The 14,365-nt window shown below is 41.6% G+C and overlaps 2 protein-coding genes and 1 long non-coding RNA gene across 6 annotated transcripts in view; 1 reads left to right on the forward strand and 2 right to left on the reverse strand.

Moving 5' to 3' along the window:
- RPL37A (ribosomal protein L37a) overlaps window positions 1–760 on the reverse strand; it is a 3,675-nt gene extending 2,915 nt beyond the window's left edge. Inside the window, exons 1-2 of the mRNA XM_025043320.1 lie at window positions 633–760; window positions 173–244 (exon numbers count right to left, since the gene is read on the reverse strand). Of these exons, the coding sequence (XP_024899088.1) occupies window positions 173–244; window positions 633–635 (75 nt within the window). The 5' untranslated portion in view covers window positions 636–760. The remainder of the gene's footprint in view (window positions 1–172; window positions 245–632) is intronic.
- A 4,558-nt stretch (window positions 761–5,318) lies between these two features.
- SMARCAL1 (SWI/SNF related, matrix associated, actin dependent regulator of chromatin, subfamily a like 1) overlaps window positions 5,319–14,365 on the reverse strand; it is a 52,035-nt gene continuing 42,988 nt past the window's right edge. For both annotated transcript variants that reach the window (XM_006906739.3, XM_025043301.1), the window contains 4 exons: window positions 10,515–10,697; window positions 8,768–8,868; window positions 7,731–7,827; window positions 5,319–5,622 (listed from right to left, as the gene is read on the reverse strand). In XM_006906739.3, coding sequence (XP_006906801.1) covers window positions 5,383–5,622; window positions 7,731–7,827; window positions 8,768–8,868; window positions 10,515–10,697 — 621 coding nt within the window. In that variant the 3' untranslated portion in view covers window positions 5,319–5,382. The remainder of the gene's footprint in view (window positions 5,623–7,730; window positions 7,828–8,767; window positions 8,869–10,514; window positions 10,698–14,365) is intronic.
- LOC112475397 overlaps window positions 5,629–14,365 on the forward strand; it is a 9,943-nt gene continuing 1,206 nt past the window's right edge. The window contains exons 1-4 of one of the 3 annotated variants that reach the window (XR_003044704.1): window positions 5,629–7,578; window positions 12,179–12,285; window positions 12,673–12,785; window positions 12,866–13,018. This is a non-coding gene — a long non-coding RNA (uncharacterized LOC112475397). Of the gene's footprint in view, window positions 7,579–12,178; window positions 12,286–12,672; window positions 13,019–14,365 lie in introns of all 3 variants that reach the window. The other 2 variants (XR_003044702.1, XR_003044703.1) reach the window with 2 other exon arrangements.

Here is a 14,365-nt window from a genome sequence, read left to right on the forward strand (position 1 = left end):
TGGCAGACTTTATTGTGATGGCAGAAGTGGTGTTGTAGGTCCAGATACCACCAGCTACTGTTTTCATGCAGGAACCACAGTTCCATCTCCCCACAGCTCTTCTCTTCATCTTGGTTTTGCCACAGAAAGAGCAAGTGTACTTGGCATGTTGGCTGATTTCAATTTTCTTCACCATTTTCCTGAGGGAGGCGCCATAACGAGTCCCGTATTTACCAACGATACCGACCTTCTTGGTGCGTTTAGCCTGTTAAGGGAGAAACCAGCGATATTAGGACCCAGGAACGGAGACCTCCCCAAGCACACCAAGTCCCGGCGCTTCCGTAACCATTTTCCACCCACCCAGCCCCTGCCTGTATCCAGCTCCCCGCGCCCCCCATTCCATCCCGGTAAACCAGGGCCAAGGGCAAGTCTGGTTCCCCGAGGGCTCCCTGTTAACCTGGCCCGAATGGGCCAGGCCCCACCAAGCCGCCCCGCCCCTCCGCCGAAGTCCGCGTCTGAAAGGAGCGGCGAAGGCACGGAAGCTGAGGATACAGAACGACGCGGGCGAGCAGAGGTGGGTGAGGTCGAAGAAAGCAACAGAACAACAGATGCGGGCGGATAGATACCTAGGCCTCACCAGGACCAACACTCACCATGTCGACACCAACTAGGTCGAAACTCACAGAGGAAGCAGCGCACTGCGCAGGCGCGGTTTTAGGCGAACGAGCGGAAGTGGCGAACGAGTGGCCCAGCTAGAATTTGAGCTCTATGGTCCGGAGGTTGCCACGAACGCTTGGCCTTCTGGGGAATGTGGCAGGAAGTCTTCTCCGCCAGGTTTACCGTGATTTACAAATAGAAGCACCTTTACACATTCATGTTATATTACGCATATCTCACAAGATGCTACAAATCTAGGAGTATTTCTTTCATTTTATGGACAAGGAAAAACTCAAGTTTTAAGTGACTTGCTCACTGGTTCTTGGCTTAGAGACGTGCTTAAATCTCATGACTCCCAATCGCACTGCTTCCTACATTATACTTTCTGAAAACAGCAGGCCCTGTGCAGGGCTCTGGCATAGGGTTGACTAAAAACGAAGGCTCCAATGTACCATACCAATGTAAGATGCTAATAATGGGAGAAATTAGGTGAGAGGATACATAAGAACTGTCTGTACTGCCTCAACTTTTATATAAATTTAAAATTCTTCTAAAAAACAAAGTATTTTAAACAACAAAAACAACCCAGGGGCACCGCAAGTCAATTCCGTAAGGGCAGGCTGGCCTAAGTGCATCCCAGGACTGAGCACAGAGCCTGGCATGTCTGTCTGTGGTAATGGTACTTGTTGAATAGGGAAATGGTACCTTGCGTGGTATGATAGTGATATAGGTTTGTAAAGGGTTTTATTTGTCTGGGCTTTACAAGGTTAATCCATTTATATCAGAACTAAAAATGGCTTTAGAGAAATCTAGCCCATATTGGAGGCCCAGGGAGGCCAAAGTACTTGCCCAAGGTCATATAGCCAATATATGACTTCCAGACCAGTACTCTACTGTATCACACGATTTAAGCTGTTTCCTTAGCTGCAAAGTGGGTATACCATATACCTTATAAGGTTCTTGGGAAGATGAAATAACTTTTATGAAGTGCTTAGTTGGCATTTCTCTAAGTGATGGTTATTATTGTTACTGAGATGATGATAAGACCTGATTTCTATGTCTCTTAATGCCTTTTCAATGCTATTTCCTCTTCTGCCATACTCAGATTACAACAGATCTGCTTTCTACTTTCCGTTAAAAATATGTCCATCTCTTTTCTCCTTATTTTCTTTACCTTAGACACAATGAGCCTGTTACAATATTAGCTATTGCTACCTGAGGTCCCCTGAGGGAGCAGGATGTCTCCATCACAGGCTTTATGAATAGCAAGGGGCCCAGAGAGCAAGTCCCTTCTTCCCCAGTAGAGAAACACATTGCATTTGGGGGGTGATTTCTGGAAACCTCTGCCAAAACTATGCCCCGCCTCCAGAAAATTATAAATTAAATTTATAATTTATTCACATTGGTGTAAACAAATAGGACTAGTGGAAGGAGGGTTGAGAAACACTTGTCCTGGGTGAGTGGGTAAGCACAGCCAGCCTTGCTGCTGGGGCAGCCCAAGTTGAGGTGACCTCTCCTAGGCTAGCTCTAGAGTCTAGTTCAGATCATCATTCAGAGCATTTACTACATCCCTGCCCCATCCTCGGCATGAGTAAGAATGCAATATAGTGGTTGAAAATGAGACACTCCATAATAGGAAGAAATTTTCCACATTCAAAGCAATTTTGTCAAAACGGAACAATTCTTTTTAAATAGCAAGCCTGAAGATGTACAAATAGCACTCTCATGAAATCAGCTCTCGTGGCTTCAGAGAACTGATGCCTCTCATAAAATCTCAATTTGTCTTAGCTGTTGGCTAATAATTCTCCAACCCCATTAGAGGACCATCAGGTGCAGAGATTGTTAACTGTATCTGTTGAGTCACCTCTGCTCCTCAGAAGCACTGAAAATTCACTTTTGCCTTTAGAAAAATAAATAAGCTACAAGTTGCCTCCAGAGAAGAGTTGAGTCAACCAGTTCTCTTCGGGGCATATGGAACATTTTATTCTTGAAAGAAATCTGAGTTGCAAACATCATTGTGAATTCATCTCATGTTGGAGACAGAAAAGGTTTATTCTGGAGACCCAGGCTCCATGTTGTTCCTTCACTTCCTGCCTGAAGAGCTCTTCCTTGCCCTTCACTGAAGTGCCTGGTGGCCAAAGACAAGAGCGATAGCTGCATAGAACTGTTGTCCAAGCTCTGTAGGGAAGGGCTGACTCAGCAAGAGGCAAGCAAGACCTGCTGAGGCCAAGCTTGACATCTAGAAAGAATCAGGTATCTGAAATGGATTCTTTCCTTCCTCCCTTCTCTCCACACATTTATTTTAAATGCATTCTTCTTGTTGTTGTTTTTTAAATGGAGATTTCACAAAGCATTGACATAGGCAAAATAAAACGTAAGTATGAGAGAATGCTCCAATAAAATTCTTTTAAGCTTTTAAGACATTTTTTTACCTCGTAATGCTGAACTTGGTATGAAGTGTGAGCATGGGGTAAAAAACAAGGTTAAGACTTCTTTTATCTTCTTTTCAGTTTAAATTTCAACTAAACAGAGCTTCAGAAAGCATCAAGGTTCAACAGACAAGAATGCACGGACAAAGCAAAACTCAAGGGCCGGCAGTGAAGGGAAGGCGCGTCCAGCTCTGATTCTCAGCTCTCCCTCTGACCTACAAGGCTTGTGTGAAGCCAAGTAAACATGTTTAATTCAAGCACAAGTGGATCAAAGCTAACAGGATCTTCCTTATACCCGCCCTAGGGGCAGAAACTAACCAGGGCTACTCAGGGAACAAGACTTCACTTAATGACCCTGGTAAGGGGAGGCAGAAACAGTGCAAGTGAACCTAGGGGTACTTTTAGTAAGACTCTTTAAGGGGATAATTGATGGCAAGGACAGGAGTGGGATGAGATGGGCCCACATTTTCTTATTTTTCCAACTGACATTTCTAGAAAATAAGGTGGCTGCTGGGGTGTGTGCATCTGGACTGAGCTGCGAAGTACAGGAGGAAAAGGAGTTAGTGTGGAAATCTTTCCTTAAACCCAAAGGTATTCACTCTCTGTATAAATAAATCCAAGTGTCTTTTACTAAATCACACAGAAATGGCCGGATGGCTTTCAATAAATTTCAGAGGTACATTTTGGATGGTATAACATACAGGCTATGTGGTATAAATAAAATTTGCTTTGGAGGACACCAGGGACATCTTAGAGAGACTGACTTCTCCAGAGCAGCTGAAACTGAGGTTTAACTACGGGCCTCAGATGCAGGCTCAACAGGCTGTATTTACTAAAACCACAGAGGAATTAGTGGTTTCAGATAGGAGCACCGAACTGTAAGGACCAAGGGCAAACCCTCCCAATGAGAGGGACTGCTCTAACACCCTGCAGTAACACAGGGGCCACTCTGTGTGGCAGGCCCCGAGGTGACTACAGCGGGGACTTATTAATTTAACAACGGTCGGCGATTCTCCTAAGCAACAACGGGTTGTTATGTATGTTTCAAAAAAAAAAAAAAAAAATCACCCATGCATTTCACTTCTACTTTTGAAGCATACCCATTGTATCCTAGCCACATCCCTGGAGTAAGGGGAACTATTAATAGAGTATGCGATGTGATCCTATGATCTCACTCTCTAAGACACTTAAAGACCCAGACCAAGCTCCATGTTAAAGCCTCACCCAAACGTCTCTGGATACCCTGATGGGGGCTGAGCGAGCAGCAGGAGGGTGTCTATGAATGTCAAATACACACTGAATTTTGAAGACTTAGCATGAAAAAAAGAATGTAAAGTTTCTCAGTAATTTTTAATAGTGATTATACATTGAAATGACAATATTTAGAATATACTGGGTTAAATATTATTAATTTGACCTTCTTTATTTTTTTAAAATAATCCATTAGAAAATTAAAATCAAATATGTGGCTTATGTTACACTGGACAGTGCCATTCTAAACCACGGGTTAGCAAGCTATGGTCTGCAGGCCAAACCCTGTTCACTGCCTGTTTTTGTTTGGCCTGTGAGCTAAGTATGGTTTTTTACATTTTTAATTGTTTAAAAATAAATCAAAAGAAGAATAATTTGTGATACATGAAAATTATATGAAATTCAAATTTCAGTGTCCATAATGGCGTTGTTGTGGAGAAGAGCCGTAATCATTTGTTTCTGGATTATCTATGGTTGTTTTCCCAAGACAGCAGTAGAGCTGAGTAGTTTCAACAGAGATATTCTGACCCAGAAAGCCAAATATTTTTACTATCTGGCTATGCACAGAAAAAGCAGCCCTGCCCTAAACCCTTAGCTCCTTACTTCGTTTTGCCTCATGGGCTATAACCATCGCCTCTCCTGTGGTATGATAACCTCTGCAAAGGCATGAATTTTTTCTCTTGTGTTTGGGAAATTACTGCCAGCACCGAGAACAGTGCCTGGCACATATTAGGTGCTCTATAAATATTTGTTGCATCAATAAATTTTAAAAAACCATGTTTTGGGGTTGTGTAGAAAGCACCTCATTATTTAAAGAACATGAATTTACCACTACTACAATCTAGTGTCTCTATTTCTCAGCCAGAAATTCTAAGGTTTGTTAAGACCCAAGTAAACCCACACATAATGAGGCTGGAAAAGAAATGTTGACCCCCGGTCTGGTAACTCACTGTGGTTGGAGACAGAGACCAGCACCCCTGTAATAACAAGAGGAACATAGGCTTTAAAAACAAAATGCCTTACTTTAATGTATTCCATGATTTTAAAAGGTTTTTTTTTGCCCTTCTTACAAGGGGGAGGTAAAGCTGTCCCAGTTATCAAAAAATTCAAATCTCCTTTTCTTCACTGGACTGTCCATCGATGTGCTTTCATCCGGCAAGTCTCCTATGTCCTGGGAACTAGTTCCAGATGTTCCTGAAGCACTTCCAGGGTCGAAGGACTCCGCTGCTTCCAGGAGTTCCTTATCGCTTCCATCTTCCTCAAAGGACTTCTGGAATAGGTCATAGATGTTCTGCTGCTTTGGGTCCTTCATCAGAGAAAGAAAAGGGAAGATAAAAGAACCTAGGCTCCAACACCGACACCCTGCCACTGTGGCTGGTAAGAAAACACACAGGTGAGGGTCATCAGGTGCTGCATGATAGCGAGTGCAAGCCAGCTCTGTAAACTCTTTATCACTAAAGCAGCCTTACTGCCTTAGTGTCTGCATCTTCTCTTCCTCTTCTGCTCATTGGGTAAAGAAAAAAAAAAGAGTAACTGTCCTTCAGGTGGGAAGTGATACTGAAGACCATTAAGCTCAGCCCCACACTGTCCATGAGTCCTCTAGGATCTCCTCATCACCCTCTGAACAACTGCAAGGCCAAGGAAATGCCATCACACAAAGCAGTCTGTTCCAAGTAGAAATAACTGTTAATGCACATTTGATTATGACAATGGTAATGCTGTGTGCTAATTCACAGCAGCCATGATTAATGGAAGCAAGCTCTAAGATCAGATTAATATTTTACTTCCCCTCTCAGAGGCAGGATATTTTAGTGAGACATAACCTCTTTTGCTTTTATCTCCGATGTAGGAGGCAACATTTTCTTCTTCTAGCAGCTGATGAAATTTTCAGCCCTATTTTAATTTAAAAAATTTAATGGACATAATTATTAATCAAAATAAATATTAATAAACTCCATTTATATTATCTTGCACCTGTACTTTAGGCAGAAATTCAGAGTAACTGAGGGTAAAGCCACTATGGATGAATAGGTTTAATTTATAAGTAAATAAATAAACTCATAAACTCATTCTCAATGGTTGAGAATCATTTAAAAATAAGGTTCTTTATTTTCACAAGGTATATAATAACCAAGGCTCTGTTAAATATTTACCATTCAACTGAATTAGACTGTTTTTTAAAAAGATTAAAAATGAGGTCATTTTAAAGTTGACTTATTAACCATTTATATCTGAAAGAATAATTTATGCTCTCTATTTAGACATATGATCTACGAGTCTTATTCATCCCAATTACATTCTGAAGAAAGGATTCAACTGCTAAGTAAATGTAAATGAAAGATCAGACCCTCAGACTCTTAAGCCTGAGTGTCACCTTTAAGATTTTATCGATTTAACTTGGTTTCTGATGCTTGGCAATTCCACAGGACGGACACAGCAACTCAGCTTCCTGACAAGCAATCCTACGGCCGCCCTTCTGCGTCAGGCTCAGACCTCTGTCCAAGCTCTCCGGTTAGACACGATCCCCTCAGGAGCCGCCCTCCAGCAGCAGGACCTCCAGAGTCCTCGCCGCCCAAGTCAACCACCTGAGTGGTGAAAGACCAGCCTTTGGAAATCTCTGTGCCTCTTGCTCTACTCCACTGAGTTTACTGAAACAGAGGAGGAAGAGGCCGTGGCAGCAACCAGGCCGGGATGCTAGGCCAGGGCAGGCCTGGTGGGCCCCGGCCGTCCTCTCCGCAGACCAACAAGCTGCCTCTTAGCACCTCTACCAAGGCCCAACTGGCCACGGAAGAATTCTCACTGGCCTCTTACTCTCCTTGATAATAAGAGGGGCTGTCACAGAAGGAATGCTGGACTGAGTGGAGAAGCCATCTACTCTGGGCTGGCTTCACAAGGCCTGTGACTGGGCAAGTCTCATTGCTCTGCACGTCTCAGTTCACCCTTCTATAAAATGGGAGACACTGAGAATAAACTGCACCGACAGAGGGGAAAATGTTATAAAAAAGCAATACTCTATTTTTAACTTTCCTCATTCTGTGCTGGGCACATTTTAGTGGCAGCCTTTGCTGTATGGTGTTGCTATGTACTTTATCCAACAATTCAACAGTTGCCATGGTTAAGTTTTCTGTCACTTCCTAATGGCCTGATGGAAAATGCCTCTGGTTTTGGAAGCCCTGGTTTTATGAGAATCTCTGAGGGAAGGCCTGAAGCAGGAGTCATCAGTGCCATCGCTTCGCCATAAAGGATGAACACATGGATTGAGGTGAGAATAACCGCAGGCAGTCGTTTTCAGCTCCTGGGCTGAGGGAAGTCCCCAGGAGTGATTCATACTTTCTTGCTCAGGGCCTTAGGGCTGGGCAAGCAGCTTAATGCCTCCCTATGCTCCAGTGTCCAGGAGCCATGTGTTGCTGTTACCTTGTAGATGTAATCAGTGTCTTCTGTCATTTCTGAAAAATTGGCCTCAGAAACCCCAGCTTCACCCAGAACTTTAATCTTCTCTTGAATCAGGGGCCTGGTGGAGAGAAATGAGCCATAGTGAGTCCAGCCTGCACAGAACCAGCAGACTGATTAAAACAAGACCACCCTCCTTGTCCTCAGGGGCTGTGACTTGCTTACTGGTCCACATCTTTGTCTCTCTCAAGGCACAATGCCCAAACTGAAAATTTTGCCTCCTCTCAATTGTAAACCAATCATACCATCAGGTTCTAAAGCCCTTCTATGGGAAGACGTAGGAAATAAGTGTTCCCTCGTTACAACACAATTTTGAACCTGCTGCTATTATGAGCTGCCCAATTATCGAGTCCATTAAACCAAGACAGGGAAGTAGGGCCAACCGGCACACACTGCAGAGGTAAGACCCCTCGGTCTTACCTCGGTCACAAGGCTGGTAACAGATACGAGTAGTGGACACTGAGATAATCAAGAAATTTAACACAAGGAAGGGGGAAATGGGATTGGGAAGAAGAAGCAGTTTGGGATTTTTTGCTTAGGTAACACATGAACCCCCAGCTCTGTTAATGAAGCACTACATGGTCCGGGGTGAGCCAGTTTCTCCTGATGGTCCAGCAGCTATAAGATGTGACTCTGTCATAACAACGCACAGCACAAACGGGCAAGGGGGGAGGGGAGTCACCCTCTTTCAAAAGTGTCTTCATGGCTGGGAACAAAGTGTTTTATAAATTCCATCTACATTTCATCTCAATCAGTTTTCCTCCCTCATCTCGGCCCAGTGGGAGAGGAATCATTTCTTCATGTACCCTGCAGGCCACCAGTGAACACAGTGAAGGAGCCAAACATGGTCATGAAGAAAGTGGGAGGGCGTTACAAACGGGTCTTCTGTGGGGATCCCAGAAGCCCAGAGCAAACGCAGAAGCACTTAGGAACCAAAGAAAATGCATCATCGATGTCAGCCCTTGCTCAACCCCCACTGCAGGGCCAGCGGCCAGCCGTACCAAAGGTAGTCATCGGCTGTGCCTCTCGCTACGAGGTAGTGGATGCCCACGGAGCTTGACTGTCCAATGCGATGCACCCGGTCCTCAGCCTGCATCAGCACCTGCAAAGCCCGGGGATCAGGTTGTATGTAGGTCAAGGCCTGAAGCAGGCAGCCTCTTGCCCCCAAGTCCCACCACAGCCCTTCTTCCTCAGAGGACTTCACTGCCAATGTCACATGGTGGAGGGCCCAAGAGCCTCGATCTACAAATGACCTATCATCTGACAAAACACAGAACCAAACAAAACACTGGTTGGAGAATTAAATATGGAGCTGAATGTGGTGACAGAAAGAACTCTAACTATGGGAGGTGAACACCCAGTGTAAATATATATATGCCTTACTGTAAACTTATTGGATTTCATTAAGCAATGTCACCATAATAAATAGATAGATAGATGGATAGAAAGAAAGAAAGAAAAGAGAGAGAGAGAGAGAGAGAGTGAAAGAGAGAAAGAAAGAAAGAAAGAAAGAAAGAAAGAGAAAGAAAGAAAGAAAGAGAGAGAGAGAGAGAGAGAGAGAGAGAGAGCAAGAAAGAAAGAAAGAAAGAAAGAAAGAAAGGGAAAGAAAAAGAAAGAGGAAAGGAAAGAAGGAAGGAAGAAAGAAACAAAAAGAAACAAAGAAAGAAATGAAAAAAATAAAATAAAATAAATCTGCAGCTGGACAGCTTTGGGAGGCCTTTCTGTGTCAGGCACAGTGCTAGGTGCTACAAAGGGGGAGTGAGCTCCAGCTCTGCCATCAGGCTGTGATGAAGGGCAAATGAAGGAAACCTGGCATACTTCTGTTCTTCTCTCCAGAAACAAAGTTATCTTATAGCTAAAGAAACCCATTGCACCCAAGGGAGAGGCCATATGTGACTAGGAGTAGGGTGGTTAAGCCCTAAAAGGAAGAATGAAAACCAAGAGTGCTGTTTCCATTATGAAATGCCTTCCACCTCGAAGTCCAACCATCATTAAAGCAGTCACCTATGTGTGGCCAATGACAGCCACAGTATGTGAGAACATTCGAAGGGAAATAAACTCTTTCTGGAGCTCAGGAGAAAATTTGATGAGTCCAACAAATGTCTTCTACCTGCTGTCTCAGCTTTTGGCTGATCGTGAGAACATTCGAAGGGAAATAAACTCCTGGAGCTCTGGAGAAAATTTGATGAGTCCAACGAATGTCTTCTACCTGCTGTCTCAGCTTTTGGCTGATCAGATAAGGCCAGTGGGCACCATGGCCATGTTCAGGGAACACCCACAGTGGTCACCCTGGGCTAAAGCAGCTCACAGTGATGATTAATTAAAAGAGGCTCAGGGTGGAAAGCCAGAGGGCTGGGCTGTGGCCTGGTGCTGCCATGAGCTCTCCTTTGCTGACAGCTATGTCCCTGAGCTATCTGTTCCCCAATTTCCTCATAGAGAGATGACCTCTAAGATTCCTTTTAGCCTTCTAAGCCTTCACTTTCCCCATTGATGAGATGGAGTTGAGAATCCTACTACTCAGGAGGTTGTTGTGAAAATTGAACATCCAGCCAATGGATGTGCGAGTCTTCAATGAAAAGAATTCTGTGGAAAGTATGAACATGTCTGTGAGGGCTAATGGAAATAGACAGAAGAAGAGGAGACTGGCACTAGCGACAGCTCACAGAAACCTTGTCTCCCTGACACTAGCTCCTTCCTCCCCGCAGCCATGAGCATGCCCGGGGACTTCAAGACTTCTGTGTCCCTTACCCCTGGGTTCCAGAACAGCTCAGCGAACACCACCAGGTCAGCGGAGGAGAAGGTGAGGCCCATGTTGGCGGCGGTGATGGACAGCACGGCCACAGCATGTCTCTCGGACAGCTGGAACTGCTGGCACAGGTCCTCCCGATCTGCAGAGGAGGTGGAGCCATCGATGCGGATGTGCTGCACCTGCTGTGGGAACAAGGGACAGAAGTGAGGTGGGCTGCCACATGCCCGGATGTGCCGCACCTGCTTTGGGAACCAGGGAGGGAAGCGAGATGGGCTACCACATGCCCCGGGACTGGCCATGGCTCCAAGGACAGGACCACGCTGCTGCTCTGGTTCAAATGTAGCCAGAGCATCAAGGATGTCATTTCATACTGCTTTGGAGCTTCCTGTCTCATCTTTCCTTTTCTTTCAAATTGAAATTTGTGTTGAGATCATTGTAGATTCACAAACGGTTTAGGCAATAACACAGAGATTGCTTGTATATTTTGCCCAGTTACCCACAATAGTAATATTTTGTATATTACAGTATAAAATCACAACCGGTGACTTTGCTACAATGCATTGAACTTATTTTGATTTCCCCAGTTACTTAAAGTCGTGTGTTTATTCTATACAATTTCATCGCCCATGTGGGTTTTCATGTATCCCACCTTTGCAGTCAAGATACTGAACAGTTCTAACACCAAAAAAATCTTTTCATAGTCCTTATAACCATGCCCACCTCCCTCCTGCTATACCCACCCTGCCCAATCTCTACTAATGTAGATTTCTAAAAATGTTTAATTTTTAAAAAGTCGCATAAATGGAGTCATACATTGTGCAACCCTTTGGGATGGCCTTTTTTTATTCAGCATCATTCTCTGGGATTCACCTAAGTCACTGCATGTGTATCAGTGGCTCATTCTCTTTTCTGCCTGAGTAGTATTCCATGGTTTGTATGTACCACAGTTTAGCCATTCACTTTTGTAAGGACACCTGGGTTGGTCCAGTTTGGGGGCTACTACAAAGAAAGCTGCCATGAACATTTGTGTACAGGCTTCTGTGTGAATACAAGTTTTCATTCCTCTGAGGTAAATGCCAGGAGACAGCTCCTGCATTGTATGGTAGCTGCACGTTTAGTTTAGCTTATTTTCTTTTAAGGGGCATTTAGTTAAATTTTTCCTAATGACAAAGACAACATTATAAGGAAAATAAAAATATTGGCACTATTACCAATCTATTTTTTCCTGTCACTCTTTTCTCAATGTATGCTATAGCTTTTAAATAAAGTTTTATATCCTGCTTTTCTCCAATAACCATTATATTGTAAATAAACTGTATTATTAAAAAGTTTTCTAAAACATGGTTTTTCACAGCTGTACAATATTTCATCATATGGAAACAGTATAATTTAACCATTCATCTATTTCTTCACATTTGGGGGTTTCTAATTCTCACTGAAAAAGGATGAGTTGGCACATGTCCACTAATGGGTGGATGGATAAAAAATTGTGATCTATGCAGACAGTGGACTATTACTCAGCAATAAAAAGGAATGAACTATTGATACATGCAATAACATGTATGAATTTCAAAATGTGTTGAGAGAAATCATATTTTAAAAAAGACTACATACTGTATGAGTCCACATATATAAAGCTCTAAAATTTCAATTTAAACTGTAGTGACAGAGAGTAGATGAGTAGATACGTGGTGGCCTGGAGATGGGAGAGCTGTGAGAAACAAACAGGAGGGATTACAGACGGCGTGAGGAAACTTCTGGGGCGGACGGGTATGTTCACTATCTTGATTCTTACCAACCCGTACACTTTAAACATATGGGAATTATATCTCAACAGAGGTTTTAAAATGAAAAAATTTTAAAGGATGGATTAAAATAAACCTGTTCATAGTTCTTTGCCCACATGTGGTTATTTCCTTTAGACTACTAAAAATCGAAGTACTATGGTAAAAGGGAAAAATTTAATTTAAGGCTCCCGATATTACTTTATAATAAGTAATGTATGAGCACGTCCAACTCACTGTACTGTTATTAATAGTGAGCATGGCACATTTTTAAAACCTCTGCTGATTTGATAGGATTAAAAAAGTATCTTGTTTTAATTTTCATTTATTTGATTACTAGTAAAGTTGCTTTTTTTTTTATTTTGTATTTCAGATTCTTAAAGGGTCCAATGATCTCCACAGAGTTAAGAACCACTGATCTACATCACTATTTTTTATGGCCGAATGGACTATTACTTAACGGTTCACCTGCTGATGAACATTTAGGTTTATAATTATTCAATATTATAAATAACAACATGACTTATATTCCTGTACATAAAACTATGGTCTGCTTATTTCCTTAGGATAAATTCCTAGAAGAGGAGTTTTGAAAAATTAATGTGTATATTAAATTACTGCCAAATTGCCCTGCAAAAACAAAAAAAAGTACCAAATGTGTAAAAGAACCATGATTTAACCACTGCGTATATGTGTGACAGACTGGATCCATTTTTCAGGTAATTTGAATCAATTTTTTCTTTGTAATCTCTTTCATTGCTTTTATGCTTTAGAAAGTTATCCCCCTGTCCAGTGATGATATATGTTCATCTATATTTTCTTTTAATACTTTGTGGTTTCAAAGACCCTTGATTAATCTGGAATTTAATACACTAAAGAGTGAAGTTACATTTAAGTTTCCCCCTGATTGCCAAAACTTTCTTTGCTGAATAAATTAAAGCTGATTTTGTAACAATTCCTTGATCGGATATTTGTTTTTAATTTATACCATGGGGCTATCCATTCTGTTCCACCCATCTGGCCACCAGTTCTTCAACCAACATGACTGAATTTTAGAATAGATTTTAATATCTGGAAGGACAAGTCTCAATATTGCTCTTCTTTTTCAAAGTTGTCTTAGATATTGCTTCTGCTTATTTTTTGAGACATCTTTTGGAATAACAGTATAAAATTCCCTTAAAAAAATGGAATTTTTATTATAATTGAATTAAACCTACAATTAATTAATTTTGGAAAGACAGGCATTTTTACACTTTTTAGCCTTTTCACAAAGGAGCATGGCACAAGTGTCTTTTTCAATAGCTTCTACACTTTTTTTTTGATAAGATTATTATTAGGTAATTAATATCTTTTGTTGTTGTAAACTTATCTTTTTCCTATTACATTAATTATAACTCATACATGGAAAAAAGCAATTTATTTTAGTTTTTTTATTTAGAATCCAGGCACCCTACTAAACTCATGTATTCTAACAGTTTTCCAATTAATTGTCTTGAATTTCATAAAAATAGTCATGGTTCTGATTTTTTCCTTTCCGGAGATTATAGCTTTGAATTCTATTGGTTGGATTTCTGCATCACATCATATCCAAAATTCAAACCCAGGTAGATTAAGAAGCCACTTCTAAAATTTTCAGGGAAAAAAAAACCACAGGAGAAAATCTTTAAGACCTATGGAAAGGCTTTTGAAAACAGTCATAAAATTAAAACCCATATAGAAAAAAATGAAAAACTTGAAATATATTATAATTAAAATTTAAAAATTTTAATTTTTGTTCAATAGAAACTAAAGTGAAAAGATAAAAACATGAATGATACAGGATAAATACCCAGAATTTATAAAGAATATTTCCAAATCAATAAGAAAAAGACAAACAACCCAACGAAAAAACAGGCAAAGGACACAAACAGAAAATTCACAGAGGAGACTGAAATGACCAATGAACACATAAAAGGATCCATCTTTTACTGGTAGTCAGGGAAATGCAAATGAAAATAAAAATGAAATGAGATTTCATCTCAATGGATTGGCAAAAGTAAAATGTCTGGTTAACACTGTGTTGCTGA

The sequence above is a fragment of the Pteropus alecto genome, unplaced genomic scaffold, assembly GCF_000325575.1.
Source record: "Pteropus alecto unplaced genomic scaffold, ASM32557v1 scaffold110, whole genome shotgun sequence".
In the NCBI taxonomy this organism is placed as follows: Eukaryota; Metazoa; Chordata; class Mammalia; order Chiroptera; family Pteropodidae; genus Pteropus; species Pteropus alecto.